The sequence below is a fragment of the Anopheles gambiae genome, chromosome 2 (genome assembly GCF_943734735.2).
Source record: "Anopheles gambiae chromosome 2, idAnoGambNW_F1_1, whole genome shotgun sequence".
Taxonomy (NCBI): Eukaryota; Metazoa; Arthropoda; class Insecta; order Diptera; family Culicidae; genus Anopheles; species Anopheles gambiae.
In genome coordinates, this window is record NC_064601.1 from 26,155,433 (window position 1) to 26,173,290 (window position 17,858).

At 56.5% G+C, this 17,858-nt stretch overlaps 3 protein-coding genes across 5 annotated transcripts; 2 read left to right on the top strand and 1 right to left on the bottom strand.

The window, feature by feature from the left end:
- The first annotated feature begins 1,158 nt into the window (after positions 1-1,158).
- On the top strand, positions 1,159-14,029 carry LOC1273227 (sushi, von Willebrand factor type A, EGF and pentraxin domain-containing protein 1). Of its 2 annotated transcripts, XM_061648127.1 has the most exons (21): positions 1,159-1,245; positions 1,464-1,485; positions 1,603-1,684; positions 1,808-3,241; positions 3,311-3,513; positions 3,603-3,984; positions 4,074-4,234; positions 4,308-4,510; positions 4,710-5,203; positions 5,291-5,541; positions 5,633-9,991; positions 10,078-10,243; positions 10,327-10,572; positions 10,642-11,703; positions 11,767-12,128; positions 12,203-12,666; positions 12,748-12,901; positions 12,981-13,179; positions 13,246-13,451; positions 13,550-13,678; positions 13,759-14,029. In XM_061648127.1, the coding sequence occupies exons 1-21, from the start codon at positions 1,174-1,176 to the stop codon at positions 13,788-13,790; spliced, it is 10,683 nt and encodes a 3,560-aa protein (XP_061504111.1). In that variant the 5' UTR covers positions 1,159-1,173; the 3' UTR covers positions 13,791-14,029. The 2 variants fall into 2 exon arrangements, with proteins under 2 accessions (XP_061504111.1, XP_061504112.1); XM_061648128.1 differs by lacking the exons at positions 13,550-13,678; positions 13,759-14,029 and having other exon boundaries at positions 13,248-13,449.
- Positions 14,030-14,752: 723 nt separating this feature from the next.
- LOC11175715 (cleavage and polyadenylation specificity factor subunit 4) lies at positions 14,753-16,308 on the top strand. Its single transcript, XM_003436180.2, has 4 exons — positions 14,753-15,116; positions 15,198-15,724; positions 15,806-15,975; positions 16,053-16,308. Exons 1-4 carry the CDS (start codon positions 15,014-15,016, stop codon positions 16,141-16,143), a joined length of 891 nt encoding a protein of 296 aa, XP_003436228.2. The 5' UTR covers positions 14,753-15,013; the 3' UTR covers positions 16,144-16,308.
- LOC1273225 (FAD synthase) lies at positions 16,273-17,769 on the bottom strand. Of its 2 annotated transcripts, XM_312180.5 has the most exons (4): positions 17,594-17,769; positions 17,149-17,487; positions 16,846-16,967; positions 16,273-16,779 (listed from the first exon to the last, which is right to left on the bottom strand). In XM_312180.5, exons 1-4 carry the CDS (start codon positions 17,618-17,620, stop codon positions 16,635-16,637), a joined length of 633 nt encoding a protein of 210 aa, XP_312180.5. In that variant the 5' UTR covers positions 17,621-17,769; the 3' UTR covers positions 16,273-16,634. The 2 variants fall into 2 exon arrangements, with proteins under 2 accessions (XP_312180.5, XP_061504115.1); XM_061648131.1 differs by having other exon boundaries at positions 16,273-17,487; positions 17,594-17,742.
- Between the last annotated feature and the right edge of the window lie 89 nt (positions 17,770-17,858).

The window sequence follows — 17,858 nt, forward strand, 5'->3', positions numbered from 1 at the left end:
GGCCACCACTAATTAACCTGGTAAATTAACGCTGTTGGCCAAGGGGCCTAAAGTTAACGCCACGAAAAACATAAAAAAAAACCGGGTGACCGCCAACACTCGATGGCCTTTGGCACTGCCAATTTGCCATTATTCGATGAGGCAAAATATTGTCACGATTTGACCGGAGGACGGCTTGGTTTTGGGAGAAAGTTTTGGAATGTCCACTCCCTCCTCCCGCGGCACAGCAGAAGCAATGTGATCCTTTCTCTCTGTCTCTCTCATTCTATCTATATATTTCTGCAACACAATCATCGCCCCGCAACAAGTATTTGACCCACAAAAAACAGACACACAATTCCGTGGGATGGAAATGTGTTGTCGGGACGGGTCCACAACCGTTAAGCTTGGACGCCATTATGGCAGCAAAAAAAAGGAAAAAAAACAACAACCATAGCGTGACACAATTATGATCAATGGCTTCGCGTTTTGCGTTCTTGGCCGCAGCTTTTTAGCACCATCGACGCTGGTTGGACGGGAAAGCGGGGCACGGGGCAAGACACACATCAAAAACGCCTCCTCCGTACGCAAAAGGCGGCAGCAAGTGTGTGTGTGTGTGCCTGTTCGGTTACGGGCCGGCGGTAGTACGTCATCGCCAGCCACACCGCAACGGTTCACTAACCTCAAACAGTGACACGCGCTGCGCTTCGTGCGGGTAAACGGTTCCTCAGCCGTCCTTTCCCTTCTCTTTCCGCACTCATATCGCGCTTAATCGTGTGCTTAATTTGGCAATCAAATACCGAAAAGCCAAACAATCAAACGGACGTTGGCATCCGCAGTATCTTCCTTACCGGTAGCAGTAGCGCCAAATCGTTCCAATAATGTAAAGCAAACTCTGTTCGTCACCTTTCCGTTCCGTCTTCAAGCGCCTTCGACATACCACTTGAAACTTCGGGCGCTCGATCGTTAACCCGCAAGCGAGAAAGATACACGGGCCCCGTTAGCTTTTCGCGACTCGCATGGAATAAATTACTGTCGCAACTGGCTGCCTGTGTTCTACCTTTGCCACGCTACCTGCCACAACCACCACCGCCGGTCTCCACTAACCCAGTCAACCCAGTCAACGGCCCAAGACCCTAATTCCGATGCGTTCTTTTCCCTTCCTTCCACTTTCGACAGTCAGAAATTACAAACATGTACACGTTCCCCAAATGCTGGCCCCTGCTGCTGATAGTTGCCGCCGCCGTAACGGGAACATCCGCTGAGGTAAGCCATCCCCGGGAGAGGCTCTAGCCACTCTGGGACAACACGCGCGTAGTGGTTTGTCGCGTGGTTTGTGATAAACCTTTCTACCACTCGACTCCCTCGCATCGGGTTCGTTGTCTTGACACCTTCATTTGCATATTTTTCATGCGCTGTGTGATGCCGTTTTGCCCCTTATCAACGCCGCTGCCGCTGGTGGAAACGCCGTGAAACAACAACAGGATGTACTCACCTGCCCAAATGGTAAGCAGTCGCGGGGTCGAAACGGGTCGTGCCGTGGGCGGACCCTTTTGCCGCCTTAGTCCCTGGAATGGAAAGAAGGGAAGAAGAATTAACATTTCCTTTCCGTTCTGCACGCAGGTTGGAAGCTACGGGGCCTACACTGCTACAAGTACTTTAACGTGAAACACTCGTGGGAAAAGTCGGCCACACTGTGCAAAAGGTAGGTTGATAGGGTGTTTAGTGGCGCCCCGTTTGTACCAGATCCGTTTTTTTTTTTTGCGAAAATCTTGGCTCAATGCTTCTTTTCCCCTTTTGCGTGATCACCCGCTGCCGCCCCTGCTAGGTATGGTTCCGAGCTGGTGACGGTCGATTCGTACGATGAGAACAACGCGACGTACAGCATCGCGACCGGCAGCGAGTACCGGACGCGCAACAACGTCAAGTACTGGCTCGGCTTCGCCTCGCTGGACGATCTGCGAACGAACACGCTCGAGTCGACGTCGGGCGACCTGTTCTCGCAGTACTCCGGCTTCTGGGCGATCAGCGAGCCGAACCCGCTGGCCGGCGAGTGCGTGGCGGCCAACCTGGGCCCGACCGAGCAGAGCTGGGAGCTGCGCTCGTGCGAAACGCTGCTGCCGTTCATGTGCAAGGCGCGCGCCTGCCCGCAGCAGTCGTTCCACTGCTCGAACGGGGCCTGCATCAACCAGGCGTACAAGTGCGACGGCAACGATGACTGTGGCGACGGTAGCGACGAGCTGGACTGTAGCGCCAGCTGCAACATCTACATGGCGTCGGGCGGCGATGTGATCGAGTCGCCCAACTTCCCGCAGAAGTACAGCTCGCTGCGCTCGTGCAAGTGGACGCTGGAGGGACCGCAGGGCAGCAACATCATACTGCAGTTCCAGGAGTTCGACACGGAGAAGAACTTCGACACGGTGCAGATACTGGTGGGCAGCCGGACGGAGGATACGGCCGTGTCGCTCGCGACCCTGTCCGGGAAGGGGGACGTGCCGAGCAGGACGTTCATTACCGCGTCCAACTTCATGATCGTCAAGTTCACGTCGGACGGCAGCGTGGAGAAGAAGGGCTTCCGGGCGACGTGGAAAACGGAGCCGCAAACGTGCGGCGGCGTGCTGCAGGCGAGCAAGCAGGAACAGTACCTGAAGAGTCCGGGCTTCCCGCAGGCGTACCCGGGCGGGATTGAGTGTTTGTACGTGATTAGCGCGCGGAAGGGCTACACCGTTTCGCTGGACGTGCAGGAGCTCGATCTGAACGCGGACAGTGACTTCCTGCTGATACGCGACGGGGAGAGCGCGCACGATAAGCCGATCGCCAAGCTGACCGGTACGCTCGAGTCAAAGCCGAGCCGGGTTATCATTTCCACCGGGAACAGGCTGTACCTGTACTTCAGCACGTCGCTGGCCCAGCCGGCCAAGGGCTTCAGCATACGGTACGTGGAGGGCTGTACGGCGGTGGTGAACGCGGCCAACGGTACGGTCGCCTCGCCCGCCTACAATCTGGCCCCGTACCCGAACAACCAGGAGTGCTACTTCGTGATCAAGAACCCGTCCGGCAAGCCGCTGTCGATGCGGTTCGTCGACTTTGACGTGCATCGGTCGGATCTGGTGCAGGTGTTCGATGGCCCATCGACGTCCGGGGTGCGTCTGCACGCGGGCAACGGCTTTACCGATAGCAACGCACCGAAGATCACGCTGACCGCTTCCTCCGGGAAGATGCTGCTCAAGTTCATTACCGATGCGCTCTACAACGGCAAAGGGTAAGTGTTTAGGAGTTAAAGCCGAATTTTTCTGAAGATCTTATTCCTTACCTTCCTCCAATGGATTAGCTGGTCGGCGGAGTTCTCAGCGGACTGTCCCGAGCTGAAGCCGGGCATTGGGGCGATCGCTAGCAGTCGCGATACCGCGTTCGGCACGGTGATCAACTTTACCTGCCCCGTCGGGCAGGAGTTTGCGACGGGCAAGAACCGCATCACGACCGTCTGCCAGAACGGTGGCAACTGGAGCATCAGCTACATCCCCGACTGTCAAGGTAAGCGATTGCAGGTCCGAGGTTCGAACGATCTTTGTTTATCTTAAACTTTGCTCCTCTTTCTCAACAAAAAAAACCCCAAACCACAGAGGTTTACTGTGGACCGGTGCCTCAGATCGACAACGGCTTTTCGTTCAAGACGACCAACGTTACGTACCGAGGCATTGCCACCTACCAGTGTTATGCCGGCTTTGCTTTTGGATCCGGTTTGGCGACGGAAACCATCTCCTGCCTGGCGGACGGTACCTGGGAAAGGCAGCCAGCCTGTATGGCGTCCCAGTGCCCCCCACTGCCGGAGGTCTCGCACGCTAACGTGACGGTGCTGAATGGAGGTGGTCGCAGCTACGGTACGATCATCAGCTACGAATGCATTCCCGGGTACGTGCGGACGGGCCGCCCGATACTGATCTGCATGTCCAATGGGCAGTGGAGCAGCCCCGTGCCAAGCTGTTCGCGCAAGCAGTGCTACAAGTAGGTGTTCCCTTTCGAGTTTCTATAAACGCCCCTGCAAAACGCAATGTTTGGGTTCTAATTTGGGAACGTGTGACCTTCCTCTACAGGATCCCGGAGGTACAGAACGGCTACGTGGTGGACAAGACGCGCGAGTACTACTACGGCGATGAGGCACGCGTCCAGTGCTACAAGGGCTACCGTTTGATTGGCTCGCACACTGTCAAGTGCAACGAGCAGCAAGACTTCTCTAATGTTCCGGTCTGTGAAGGTAGGAGGTCCGACAGGTGGGCGAGCGACCGCGATGCCCCGATGCTAATTGCCACTTTCTTTCCCCCGTTCAGATATTGATGAATGTCAAACGTCACAGTGTGATGCGTCCTCGACCGAGTGTATGAATGCGGCCGGTTCGTTCCATTGCAAGTGTAAGACGGGTTACACCTCGTCCATGGAATGCCGACCGGTGGTCGATCTGGGCCTCTCGAACGGTGGTATATCGGACGACAGCGTAACGGTCTCGTCGACTGCGGCGGGCTTCGAAAAAGGCGTAAGTACCGCGTCACCTTTCACCGCGTCCACTCTTGGCATTGAACTTTACGCAGTGCGCCTCTTGATGGTGTGCCTTGCCTTTCACTTTACTCCGGGAGTTACGTGGGCTTAACCCCTTTCTTAGCAACAGAAACCGGAATTTTGCATTACACCCTGCCGTGAAACTAAAAGACCTCCTCATTCCTGTTTCTCTTCAGATGATACGCCTCAACTCGGTCGGTTGGTGCGGCGCGGGCAAGGAGCGTGGCTCGAACTGGGTAATCATCGACCTGAAGGCGCCGACCATCGTGCGCGGCTTCCGCACGATGTCGGTGCAGCGCATGGACGGCTCGCTGGCGTTCACGTCCGCCATACGGCTCGAGTACTCGGACGACCTGTCCGACGTGTTCAAGGACTACGCCAACCCGGACGGTACCGCGGTCGAGTTCCGCATACTGGAGCCGACGCTCTCGATACTGAACCTGCCGATGCCGATCGAGGCGCGGTACATCAAGTTCAAGATACAGGACTTTGTCGTCGCGCCGTGCATCAAGCTGGAGCTGATGGGCTGCACCCGGCTGGACTGTTTGGATGTGAACGAGTGCGCGAAGGACAACGGTGGCTGCAACCAGAAGTGCGTCAACTCGCCCGGCTCGTACAAGTGTGCGTGCAACTTCGGGTACGAGCTGTTCCGCCAGAACGGAACCGAAGGGTAGGTGTCTCGTGGCGGCAGTGATTGTGGCTGTCGTTGTCCAAACATGGGGAAACCTGACGCTTGCTTTTTTGCGTTCACTTGCAGATTCTTCATCGAACGGCACGAGACGGGCGAGCTGGATGGGGATGTGTACCAGCGGAACAAGACGTGCGTGCGCAAGATGTGCCCGGCCCTGTCCGATCCGGAGAATGGCAAGCTGCTGAGCAGCGAGATCCAGCACCACTTCGGTGACGTGGTGCGGTTCCACTGCAACTTTGGCTACGTGCTGTCGGGCAGCTCGTCGCTCGCGTGCATGTCGAACGGCAACTGGAACGCCTCCATGCCCAAGTGTTTGAGTAAGTGGGGGGGCTGCTGCATGGGCATCGGGATGAATTGAACTCCGTTCAATGACACTGACCTTGAACTGCTCCGCTTACCATCCCGCAGGTGCCAAGTGTGTCTCGCTGCCGGACGACGAAAAGGAAGGCCTGTTCGTGAAGCGGGGCGATCAGAACGATATTCTGGTGCCGTTCAACGAGAACGTCACGCTGGAGTGCACGACCGCGGGCAAGCAGATCGGCAAGACGGCCATCTCCACCTTCCGGCAGTGCGTGTTTGATCCGCAGCCGGGCTATCCGGACTACTGGCTGTCGGGTGTGCTGCCGACCTGTTCGCGGGCCGACTGTGGCGTGCCGATGCCGACCGCCGGTGCCGAGTACGGCCAGTACGCGGACACCAAGTACATGAGCTCGTTCTTCTTCGGCTGTCAGAACACGTTCAAGCTGGCGGGCCAGACGACCATGAACGACAATGTGGTGCGTTGCCAGGCGAACGGTGTGTGGGACTTTGGTGATCTGCGCTGCGAAGGGCCGGTGTGTGTCGATCCGGGCCGTCCGAACGATGGGTTCCAGGTGGCGAACAGCTACGAGCAGAGCTCGGAGGTACTGTTTGGATGTTCGCGTGCCGGGTACATTCTGATCAACCCACGGCCGATCACGTGCGTGAAGCAGCCGGAGTGCAAAACGATCAAACCGATCGGCATCTCGTCTGGGCTGATCCCGGACAGTGCGATCAATGCGACCTCGGAGCGCCCGAACTACGAGGCGAAGAATGTGCGGCTCAACTCCGTCACGGGCTGGTGCGGCAAGCAGGAAACGTTCACGTACGTCAGCGTCGATCTCGGCAAGGTGTACCGCGTGAAGGCGCTGCTGGTGAAGGGTGTCGTGACGAACGATATCGTAGGCCGGCCGACCGAGATCCGCTTCTTCTACAAGCAGTCGGAGAAGGAGGACTACGTGGTGTACTTCCCGAACTTTAACCTGACCAAGCGCGACCCGGGCAACTACGGCGAGCTGGCGATGATTACGCTGCCGAAGTACGTGCAGGCTCGCTTCGTCATACTCGGCATCGTGAGCTACATGGACAACCCGTGCCTGAAGTTCGAGCTGATGGGATGCGAGGAACCGACGGCTGATCCGCTGCTCGGCTACGACTACGGCTACTCGCCGTGCGTCGACAACGAGCCGCCAATCTTCCAGAACTGCCCGCAGCAACCCATACTGGTGAAGCGCGGACCGAACGGCGAAGTACTGCCCCTGAACTTTACCGAACCGACCGCGCTGGACAACTCTGGGTCGATCGCACGGCTCGAGGTGAAGCCACCGCACTTCAAAACGACCAGCTACGTGCTGGAGAACACGGTCGTCAAGTACATCGCGTACGACTACGACGGCAACGTGGCGATCTGCGAGATCAACATCACCGTGCCGGACATTACGCCGCCGCTGCTCGACTGCCCCCAGAGCTTCGTGATCGAGCTGGGCGAAAAGCAGGCCAACTATTACGTCAACTTTAACGACACGATCAAGCGCGTGAAAGCGTCGGACAGCTCCGGGGACGTGCGGATCGAGTACGTGCCCGAGTCGGCCTCGATCCCGCTCGGCGGCTTCCGCAACGTGACCGTCGTGGCGACGGACAAGTTCAACAACAAGGCGACCTGCAACTTCCAGGTGTCGGTGCAGCCGACGCAGTGCGTCGACTGGGACCTGCAGGCACCGGGCAATGGGGAGATCAAGTGCACCGCGCAGGAGTCGGGCGGCGTTGAGTGTGAGGCGACGTGCAATGCGGGCTTCCGCTTTACGGATGCGGACAAGAAGAAGGTGTTTACCTGCCGGAAGGGACGCTTCTGGAAGCCATCGTCCGTGGTGCCGGACTGTGTGTCGGAGAACACGCAGCGGGCGGACTATCAGGTGGTGGCGACCACCACGTACCGGGCGAACGGTGTCGTGTCGGAACAGTGCCTGCCGCAGTACCAGGAGCAGACGGCGAAACACTTTGCCAGCCTGAGCAGCGTGCTGTCGCAGCGCTGTTCGGCCGTGTACGTCAACATGAACGTGACGATCCTGCGGTCCGTGCCGCGCCTGCTGGAGGAGAACGTGGTGCAGATGGACTTTATACTGCTGATCGATCCGGCGGTGAAGCAACCGCAGCTGTACGATCTGTGCGGCTCCACGCTGAATCTGATCTTCGATCTGAGCGTCCCGTACGCGAGTGCCGCGATCGAGCCGCTGTCGAACGTGAAGTCGATCGGGAATGAGTGCCCACCGCTGCGTGCACTCAAGAGTGCGATCTCGCGCGGTTTCACCTGTGGCGTCGGGGAGGTACTGAACATGGACACGAACGACGTGCCGCGCTGTCTGCACTGTCCGGCGGGTACGTACGCGGGCGAAAACCAGAAAACATGCTCGCCCTGCTCCAAGGGATTCTATCAGCATCGCGAACGACAAGGGTCGTGCCTGAAGTGTCCGGTCGGCACCTACACGAAGGAGGACGGTTCGAAGGCGGTACAGGACTGTGTGCCCATCTGCGGCTACGGTACGTACTCACCGACCGGTCTAGTGCCGTGTCTCGAGTGTCCGCGCAATTCCTTCTCGGCGATGCCGCCGCTCGGTGGGTTCCGCGACTGCCAGGCTTGCCCGAGCGGTACCTTCACCTACCAGCCGGCGGCACAGAGCGAATCGGACTGCCGGCGCAAGTGCGCGGCCGGTACGTACTCCCACACCGGGCTGGCACCGTGCACGCCCTGCCCGAAGAACTACTACCAGAAGTCGGAGGGCGCGACGAGCTGCAGCGAGTGTCCGTCGGGCCGCCGCACGGATACGGTCGGTTCGGTAACGGCCGACGACTGCAAACCGATCACGTGCAATGAAAACTCCTGCCAGCACGGTGGGCTGTGCGTTCCGCTCGGTCACGACATCCACTGCTTCTGCCCGGCCGGGTTCTCTGGCACGCGGTGCGAAATTGACATCGACGAATGTGCGTCGCAGCCGTGCTACAACGGGGGTACATGCAAGGACTTACCGCAGGGGTACGAGTGTCGCTGTGCGCGCGGCTACTCCGGCATCAACTGTCAGGAGGCGAAGAGCGACTGCGATGCGGATCCGTGCCCGGCACGGGCGATGTGCAAGGACGAGCCCGGGTTCGGCAACTACACGTGCATGTGCCGCAGCGGCTACACCGGCGACAACTGTGACGTCACGATCGATCCGTGCACGGCCGGGGAGAACCCGTGCGGCAACGGGGCGACCTGCGTGGCGCTGCAGCAGGGCCGCTTCCGCTGCGAGTGTACCGCCGGCTGGGAGGGACACCTGTGCAGCATCAACACGGACGACTGTGCGGAGAAACCCTGCCTGCTCGGTGCGAACTGTACGGATTTGGTGAACGATTTCAGCTGCTCCTGTCCGCCCGGGTTCACCGGCAAGCGGTGCCAGGAGAAGATTAACCTCTGCCTGTCCGAGCCGTGCAATCACGGCATGTGCGTCGATCGGTACTTCTACCACGAGTGTGTCTGTGCGCCGGGCTGGGAGGGAGCGGCCTGCGACGTCAATGTGGACGAGTGCGAGAGCGCACCGTGCGAGAACGGTGGCGTCTGTACGGATCTGATCAACGACTACCAGTGCAGCTGTGCGGACGGGTACACGGGCAAGAACTGTCAGCACACGGTGGACGACTGTGAGAGTGCACCGTGCCAGAACGGCGGTACGTGTGTGGATCGGCTCGACGGGTTCGCGTGCATGTGCCGACCGGGGTACGTCGGTGTGCAGTGCGAAACCGACCGGAATGAGTGTCTGAGCGATCCGTGCAGCCCGATCGGGACGGAGAAGTGTGTGGATCGGGAGAACGCGTTCGAGTGTGCGTGCCGGCAGGGCTTCGAGGGCAAGCTGTGCGAGAGCGACATCGACGACTGTGAGTACGCGCCGTGCCAGAACGGAGGGACGTGTTTGGATCGGGTCGGTGGCTTTGAGTGCCAGTGCCCGGCGGGCTGGACGGGCGAGCGGTGCAACGTGCAGGTGACGGCGTGCGACGTCGAGCGGCCGTGCAAGAACGATGCGGAGTGCATCGACCTGTTCGAGGACTTTTTCTGCGTGTGTCCGAGCGGCACCGATGGGAAGAAGTGTGAGACGGCGCCGGATCGGTGTATTGGGCAGCCGTGTATGCACGAGGGCCAGTGTAAGGATTATGGCTCCGGGCTGAACTGTTCGTGCTCGAGCGATTTCACCGGCGTTGGGTGTCAGTATGAGTTTGATGCGTGCGAGGCCGGCACCTGCCAGAATGGGGCGACGTGTGTCGATCGGGGCAGCGGCTACCAGTGCATCTGTCCGCCGGGCTACACGGGGAAGAACTGTGAGCACGATCAGGTGGACTGTAAGGACAATTCCTGCCCACCCGGTGCCGTTTGCATCGATCTGAACAATGACTTCTACTGCCAGTGTCCGTTCAACCTGACCGGGGACGATTGTCGCAAATGTAAGTGCACGTTGTGGAGGGAGCAGTGTCTTTATTTCGCTTACCTTGTACTAATCTCGTTCCGTTCGTTCTGAATCTTCCAACAGCGGTCCAGATTGACTACGATCTGTACTTCAGCGATCCGTACCATTCGTCCGCGTCGCAGGTCGTACCGTTCTACACGACCGCACCGGACAGCTTGACGCTCGCGATGTGGGTCCAGTTCGCCCAGAAGGACGACACCGGCATCTTCATCACGCTCTACTCGGCCAAGTACGTACAGGGTGTGGGAGAGGGCATCTCTATAGACCGACAGGCTTAACAACCGGCTCTTCCTATTGCTTTTTCCACTCCAGCGCACCGAACGTGATCACCAAGCGCAGGACGATGCTGCAGGCCCATTCGAGCGGAGTGCAGGTTTCGTTCTTCGACGATCTGCAGGACGTGTTCCTGCCGTTCAAGGAGTACAGCACGATTAATGACGGCCAGTGGCACCATATTGCCGTCGTGTGGAACGGCAAAACCGGACAGCTGATGCTCATCACGGAGGGCTTCATCGCCAGCAAGGCAGAGTACGGTGTGAACCGAGTGCTGCCCAAGTAGTAAGTCTCAGAGCGAGGAGTTCCTTAAAAGCAGCATCATTCTAATGACACGTCTCACTTCCGTCTTAGCTGCTGGCCCGTACTCGGCGCACCGCTGATGGATGGCAACCGGAAGGAAGCGTACAGCGATCTCGGCTTCCAGGGCAAGCTGACGAAGGTGCAGATCTGGAGCCGGGCGCTGGACGTGACGAACGAGATTCAGAAGCAGGTGCGCGACTGTCGCAGCGAGCCGGTACTGTACAAAAACCTCATCCTGAACTGGGCCGGCTACGAACAAACGCTCGGCGGTGTGCAGCGCTCCGTCCCGTCCACCTGCGGCCAGAAGAAGTGCAAACCGGGCTACGCCGGGGCCAACTGTCAGCAGCTGCAGGTCGACCGGGAGCCGCCGCAGGTCGAGTACTGTCCGGCCGATCTGTGGATCGTGGCCAAGAACGGCTCGACGGTGGTGAACTGGGAGGAGCCCCGGTTTGCCGACAACATTGGCATTTCCAAGATCGTCGAGCGGAACGGGCACCGGTCGGGCGAGACGCTGCTGTGGGGCATCTACGACGTGATGTATCTGGCGTACGATGCGGCCGGCAATACGGCCGCCTGCGCGTTCAGGGTGACGATCGTGGCCGAGTTCTGTCCGGCGCTGGCCGATCCGCTCGGCGGCACGCAAAGCTGCAAGGATTGGGGCGCGGGCGGCCAGTTCAAGGTGTGCGAGATTGCGTGCAATCCGGGCATGAAGTTCTCGCAGGTGGTGCCACGGTTCTACACGTGCGGCTCGGAGGGCTTCTGGCGCCCGACCGCCCACCCGACCGTGCCGCTGGTGTACCCGTCCTGCTCGCCGACCAAGCCGGCCCAGCGGTTGATCCGCATCCAGATGCAGTTCCCGTCGGACGTGCTGTGCAACGAGGCGGGGCAGGGTGTGCTGCGGCAGCGCATCAAGAATGCGATCAACGCGCTGAACCGCGACTGGAACCTGTGCTCGTACTCGATGGAGGGTTCGCGCGAGTGTCGCAACGTGGAGATCGATGTGCGCTGCGACCGGAACCGCCATCCGAACATTGTCAAGCGCCAGACGGTGCTGCAGATCTCGCCGAATCCGGAGAGTGCGTACGCGATCAATGCAACGATTCCGATCAAGAGGTAAGAGAGAGTAATGGGGAGATTGTGTTCCGCGATGACTTACTTTTTCCCACTTTTTCCCAGTGAGATTGTGAGCAACTCGAACGGTCAGCGGCTGAACACGCTCAACCTGCTGGAGAAGCTCATCCTGGAGGACAACCAGTTTGCGGTGCAGGACATTCTGCCGAACACGTTCGGCGATGCGTCCTCGCTCAATCTCGTCACCGAGTACGCCTGCCCGCAGGGCCAGGTGGTGGTCGAGCCGGACTGTGTGCCGTGCGCGGTCGGCACGTTCTACAACGTGTCGAGCAAGACGTGCCTGCCCTGCCCGGAGGGTTCGTACCAGCCGGAGATTGGCCAGCTGCAGTGCAAGAGCTGCCCGAAGATTGCGGGCCGGCCCGGCGTGACGGCGCTGGTTGGTGCCCGATCGGCCGTCGAGTGCAAGGGTAAGTTGTTTGCGCGTCCACATCCAATATTCGTGCAGTGCCCTGGATTAACGTTCGCTTTCCATTCCTTCCAGAACGATGTGCCGCCGGTAAGTATCTCGACTCGGTTACCGGACTGTGCCAACCGTGCGGCTACGGCTACTACCAGCCGAGCGAGGGTTCGTTCTCGTGCGAGATCTGCGGCCTGGGACAGACGACCCGTACGGCGGAGGCGACGAGCAAGAGCGAGTGCCGGGACGAGTGCAGCTCCGGCATGCAGCTCGGGCTGGAGGGCAAGTGTGAGCCGTGCCCGCGCGGCACCTACCGCAAGCAGGGCGTCCAGTCGTCCTGTCTGCCGTGCCCGAACGGGCGCACGACCGCCAAGCTCGGCTCGTCCAACGTGGAGGAGTGCTCGCTGCCGATCTGCTCGCCCGGCACCTACCTGAACGGTACGCTGAACGTGTGCGTCGAGTGCCGCAAGGGCTTCTACCAGTCGGAGTACCAGCAGACGTCCTGCATTCCGTGTCCGCCGAACCACACCACCCGCAGCACGGCAGCGGTAAGGCTCGGGGGCTGCAGCTCCTGCAAGAAGGGAATAGGGATGAAACAGGAAATGAAAACAAATTTTTGTCGCTTTCAGAACAACAAAAACGAATGCATCAACCCGTGCGAGGACGTGTCGGACGGTTCGCCGCGCTGCGACCCGAACGCGTTCTGCATACTGATACCGGAAACGTCCGACTTCAAGTGTGAGTGTAAACCAGGCTTCAACGGTACCGGCATGGAGTGTTCGGGTAAGTGTGCATTGCGGGTGCATTGCCAAGCGATGTCAAGATGCTAATGATCGATCCCCTCGTTTGGCCCTGCTTACAGATATGTGCAACGGTTTCTGCGAGAACGCGGGCCACTGCGTGAAGGATGCGAAGGGCATGCCGTCCTGCCGCTGCAAGGGATCGTTCACCGGCACCAAGTGTACCGAGCGGTCCGAGTTTGCCTACATTGCCGGTGGCGTTGCCGCTACCGTCATCTTCATCATACTCATCGTACTACTGATCTGGATGATTTGTGCGCGGTAAGTGTGGTGCGACGGCGGCACTGGGGGGCAGGTGTTAAATTTGTTCTCCTCTCGCTTCCACAGAGCCAATCGCAAACGGGATCCAAAGAAGATCATCTCACCAGCTGCGGACCAGACCGGGTCGCAGGTTAACTTCTACTACGGAGCGCACACGCCATATGCCGAAAGTATTGCGCCATCGCATCACAGCACGTACGCACACTATTACGACGACGAGGAGGACGGTTGGGAGATGCCCAACTTCTACAATGAAACGTATCTTAAAGATGGTACGTAGCTGGTGCATTTACCTGTTTCTCTCCATCGATCTCTGGCTAACTTTATGGCTTTTTTTCTTATATCTTTCTCTCCCTCTCCCACACTCCAGATCAATTCATCGGTGTTCAAGGTGCCAACGGAAAGCTTAATTCGTTGGCTCGATCAAATGCATCGTTGTACGGTACCAAGGACGATCTGTACGATCGGCTAAAACGTCACGCTTATACCGGTAAAAAAGGTAAGCTGTTGCTATATGAGTCTTTTATTGTGGTATCCAGCTGAAGCATCTAATCTGGAACTTTGCTCTCTTCCTTCCAGACAAAAGTGACACGGACAGTGAGGAGCATTAGGCACCGTTGTTAAGTTAAGTATTAGCTCATATTAAAATCCCTTCGAAATACTCTTGTATAGAACAAAAACAACACACAAACACACACACAATTACACATATTAAGTAAAAACCCAGTCGAACGAGGAACAGGGCGAGAAGGAGACGAGGACGGTGGAGAAGAAGAATACACAATACACGCGAGAACAACAACCTTTTCATTGAATAAATTGTATGTTTTAAATTACGACTTTTAATTAATAGCTGGTTGTCCGGTGTTTATTGCATTTTATTCTACAATATCCGAAAATTTCATACGAAAACATATTTTTGTCTCCTCGGGGCCAAATATAATGTTGGATAAAAAATGGTAAATTTGAGAACAGCAGCTCCAGAGGCGTATGAAGGTGAAAGCCCTAATTGCAGCACGATTGGTCGTACATTGAACTGAAGAGAAAGTAGCACGTGTGAGCAAAGAAGTTTGAGCAAAGCTTACTTTCGCATGTTGCCACGTAAAGAGCTTTGAAACGATTCGAACCAGAAAGCAAGCACATGTTCAGTAGCTCAGTTTTATTCGAATTGCACTTTGAGCTACTTAGGGTATGGGTAGCAAAATGAAGTTCGATTGATTTTGTTTTGTTTATTATTTATATATGTTGAAAATTTCACTGAATATCAATTTATGAAATAAGAGAACACAAAAATAAAAACTTTGTGATTTAAGATGGCTTAAATGCTTTTCACTAAAATTCACCAAATACGAATATGAAGCTTATATCATAGGTTTAATTTTTGAATGCATGCAAGCAGCTATATTTCACATCCAATAACGTAATATGTTTATTTAAAAAAACATGGATCCTTTCGCCTAAATTGTTGGCCAAAGTAGCTCAATTTGTAGGCAACTAATGTTGCGCCGTGTGGGCAACCGCCAACTCACCTGCAATCAAACCAAGTATTCAACCGCCGCGCGTAACGCGTTGTCAAATTTTGTAAACAAAAACGGGAACAAACATTTCGTGCGTGCGGCAGAGCGCTGAATTTGTGCGAATTTCTCCCTCAATTAATACCGTTTTCCCATGTGTGTTCCGTGCGGCCGGTAAAGCAGTTCCGTAATTAAGCAGCTCCCCTAAATGCTTAGCATCGTTGCGGCCACATTTAGCTGGTGTACATTGCGGTAGTGCCGGAAGGTGGGAAGGTGTATAGGATCACGCAGCAGAGCAGCACAACAAACCGGTGCCGACCATGGACATGCTGATAGCGAACGTCGACAGTTGGACTTTTAAGATAGAAAAGGATCTCAACGAACAGTATGGAGCTTTGGCGCTTCCCTTCCCCGGGATGGACAGTAAGTGGTGGCGGCGTTTGTATCCACTCTCCCCCTCCCACTCACTCTTTACCAATGCTTCTATCCGGTCTCCGCTTTTAGAATCCACCGCGGCCGTGTGTCTGTTTTTCAACGCCTCCGACGGGACGGAATGCAAGAAGGGCAACTCCTGCCCGTTCCGACACATCCGCGGCGATCGCACGATCGTGTGCAAGCACTGGCTGCGCGGTCTGTGCAAAAAGGGCGATCAGTGCGAGTTTCTGCACGAGTACGACATGACCAAGATGCCGGAATGCTACTTCTACTCCCGCTTCAACGCCTGCCACAACAAGGAGTGCCCGTTTCTGCACATCGATCCGGAGAGCAAAATCAAAGATTGCCCCTGGTACGATCGGGGGTTCTGCCGGCATGGGCCCAACTGCCGGCACCGGCATGTGCGGCGCGTCCTGTGCAACAACTATCTGGCCGGCTTCTGTCCCGACGGGCCGGAGTGTAAGTACATGCATCCGCGGTTCGAGCTGCCGCCCCCGCCCGAGATTAAGGACCAAACGCCGAAGCGTCCCACCACCTGCCATTACTGTGGGGAGGTGGGCCACAAAGCATCGTACTGTCCGAAGATGCCACTGGAGGTAAGTACCGGGGGCTCCGGGTTTTGGGCGGGATGGAAAGGAGAATAATAATTGCCAACCTTTCTTTTGTTTTTGGCACAGCAACGGGAAGCAACGCAACGCATGGAGGATGCCAAGTATCGTGCCCTCGGTTACTTCAAACACCGAATTCATCAAGACGGAGGAAACAATCCGGGTGCTGGTGGTGCTGGTGGCGAGGAGGGAAATTTCATGCCACAAAAACCTCCCCCACGCCCAATCGAGGAAATTACGTACGTAATCGAGGGCAATGTGGTTTTTCGTAAAATTTGTTTATAAAAAATGTTTCATTTTCCATTTCCTTTTCCAGATGCTTCAAGTGCGGCATCAAAGGACACTACGCCAACAAGTGCACGAAGGGCCCGCTGGCATTCCTTTCCAACAATGTACAAAGAAAGTAGGCCACGAACAACCAACTCTCGTGTTGCACTTTCCCTCCACCATTGCGCCGCCGACCGTTTTCTTCCTTTCTTTCCGTATTTTTTTTTTGTTCGTATGTCATTAATAAGTTGTAAAAAAGAAGATCGAGCTAAAAAATAAAAAAAAAACTTTTCTTCACAGAAAAATCCAAGAAACGTTTAGTCATTTGGGCTAGAGTTTTTGTAAAACAGTTTAACAGTGTGTTGTCATCCCCCACCCCCACCGGTTTTGTGTTACAGCGTATTGTTCGTGTGTGGGGAGAGGGGACAACATTAAAGGAAAGTGTAAGTGTAAGTGTGTTAGTGTGTAAGTGTCATGTTGCTAAGCAACAGCCATAAATTCACCCGTTCAAGCGATACAAGGGACGACCAGCCCTTATCTTCACGCTGCTTTGTCGTGGAGGGCAGCTTAATTATGTCTTTTCCTCCTCGAAGCCATACCAAAAGGCACCACGGGGCACCGGAAGGGGGTGTTAGAGCCGGCCCGCCCGCTCATACTTGTCCGCGTCCTGCAACGTGTACGCCGGCAGGTAAGTCACTTCTTCCCCACTGCTGTCCGCTTCCACCTTCAGGTGAGGGTTTGGAATTGTGTTCGTTCGATCGCCGATCGAAGTGTAGCTAGAATGGGTAGGAGGGACTCTATCACGTCACGTCACATAGTGTGAACGGAATCACGAATTTTACCCTCTATCGTACAGCGCACAGTACGGTACGTTGTGTTCCCGGATGTAGCTCCAGATGTCCTCGCAGGTCCATTCGAGCAGTGGATTGATGCGCATCAATCGAGGCCACCCCGGGTCCGTTTCCTGAATGTACAGTCATTACCATCATCAGCAGCAAACAGCGCGCGGAATCATGATCAAGTCCGGTCCGATAAGTGATGTGTGTGCAAACGCGGAAATGGATTACGCAATCGTCGGACAGACAGGGACAGCAAACAACGCGCGCCAAACGAGCGGGGACACTGCTACGCAAGCAAGGGCTTACCTGAAACGACGCTAACCGCTCACAGTACGGATCGGACCGGCGGGACCCCATGATGCAGGCCTTCAGCTGTGGATCCGCCCGGCAGATCTGCTCGAGCGCCGCCTTGATGCCACCGTCCACCGTCGCTATCGTGATGCCGTAGTGCTGCCGGCACCGGTCCACGAACTCCTCGATCTCGCTGAAAGGGTTCAAGGGACGAACGTAGATACATTTGATCTTTTTCGCATCCTTCAGGTTTGCTTGGTGGATTAGGTCTAACAGCACCGTACAGTCTTTGCCCCCGTTGAACGATATGAACATCTCCTCGGCACGGTAGCTGCTCAGCGCTTGTGCGATTATCTGGCCAGAAACAGGGTAATGAGGTTAGAGCCGGGTTGCCGTTTGCCGATTGCCTGTGTGCCTGCAAGGAGGCCGGCACACAATGCCGACTTTCCCGTACACCTACCCTAAGTGAGTCTTTTCGTTTCTCCATGTTCTAAATTCGTCGCTGTCCGTGTGGCGCGTTGTTTACTTGGCTACTCTGAACGCGAACAGACGGGTTCGGTACGCTGCTTTGCTGTCAGCGGTAAATCACTATGGGACGTGTGGTGGAAAGCCGTGCTACCGTCAAGCAACCAGATGCGCATGCTTTCTCGCTCTATCTCAGCGACCAATCAAAGGTGACAGAGCGAGAAGCATGTTGGTTTTGTTGCTCAGGAGGGTATTTAATA

What these genes read in the sequence shown, in the direction of transcription:
- LOC1273225 (XM_061648131.1), bottom strand. Translation starts at nt 17,620, where the DNA reads ATGGAGAAACGAAAAGACTCACTTAGG. An exon ending in AACGAAAAGACTCACTTAGG is followed by an intron (nt 17,488 to 17,593) that starts GTAGGTGTACGG and finishes GTTTCTGGCCAG; the next exon opens with ATAATCGCACAAGCGCTGAG.
- LOC1273227 (XM_061648127.1), top strand. Translation starts at nt 1,174, where the DNA reads ATGTACACGTTCCCCAAATGCTGGCCCCTGCTGCTGATAGTTGCCGCC. An exon ending in TCGGCCACACTGTGCAAAAG is followed by an intron (nt 1,685 to 1,807) that starts GTAGGTTGATAG and finishes CGCCCCTGCTAG; the next exon opens with GTATGGTTCCGAGCTGGTGA. An exon ending in TACCGGCATGGAGTGTTCGG is followed by an intron (nt 12,902 to 12,980) that starts GTAAGTGTGCAT and finishes CCCTGCTTACAG; the next exon opens with ATATGTGCAACGGTTTCTGC.
- LOC11175715 (XM_003436180.2), top strand. Translation starts at nt 15,014, where the DNA reads ATGGACATGCTGATAGCGAACGTCGACAGTTGGACTTTTAAGATAGAA. An exon ending in TCCCTTCCCCGGGATGGACA is followed by an intron (nt 15,117 to 15,197) that starts GTAAGTGGTGGC and finishes CTCCGCTTTTAG; the next exon opens with AATCCACCGCGGCCGTGTGT. An exon ending in CGCCCAATCGAGGAAATTAC is followed by an intron (nt 15,976 to 16,052) that starts GTACGTAATCGA and finishes TTCCTTTTCCAG; the next exon opens with ATGCTTCAAGTGCGGCATCA.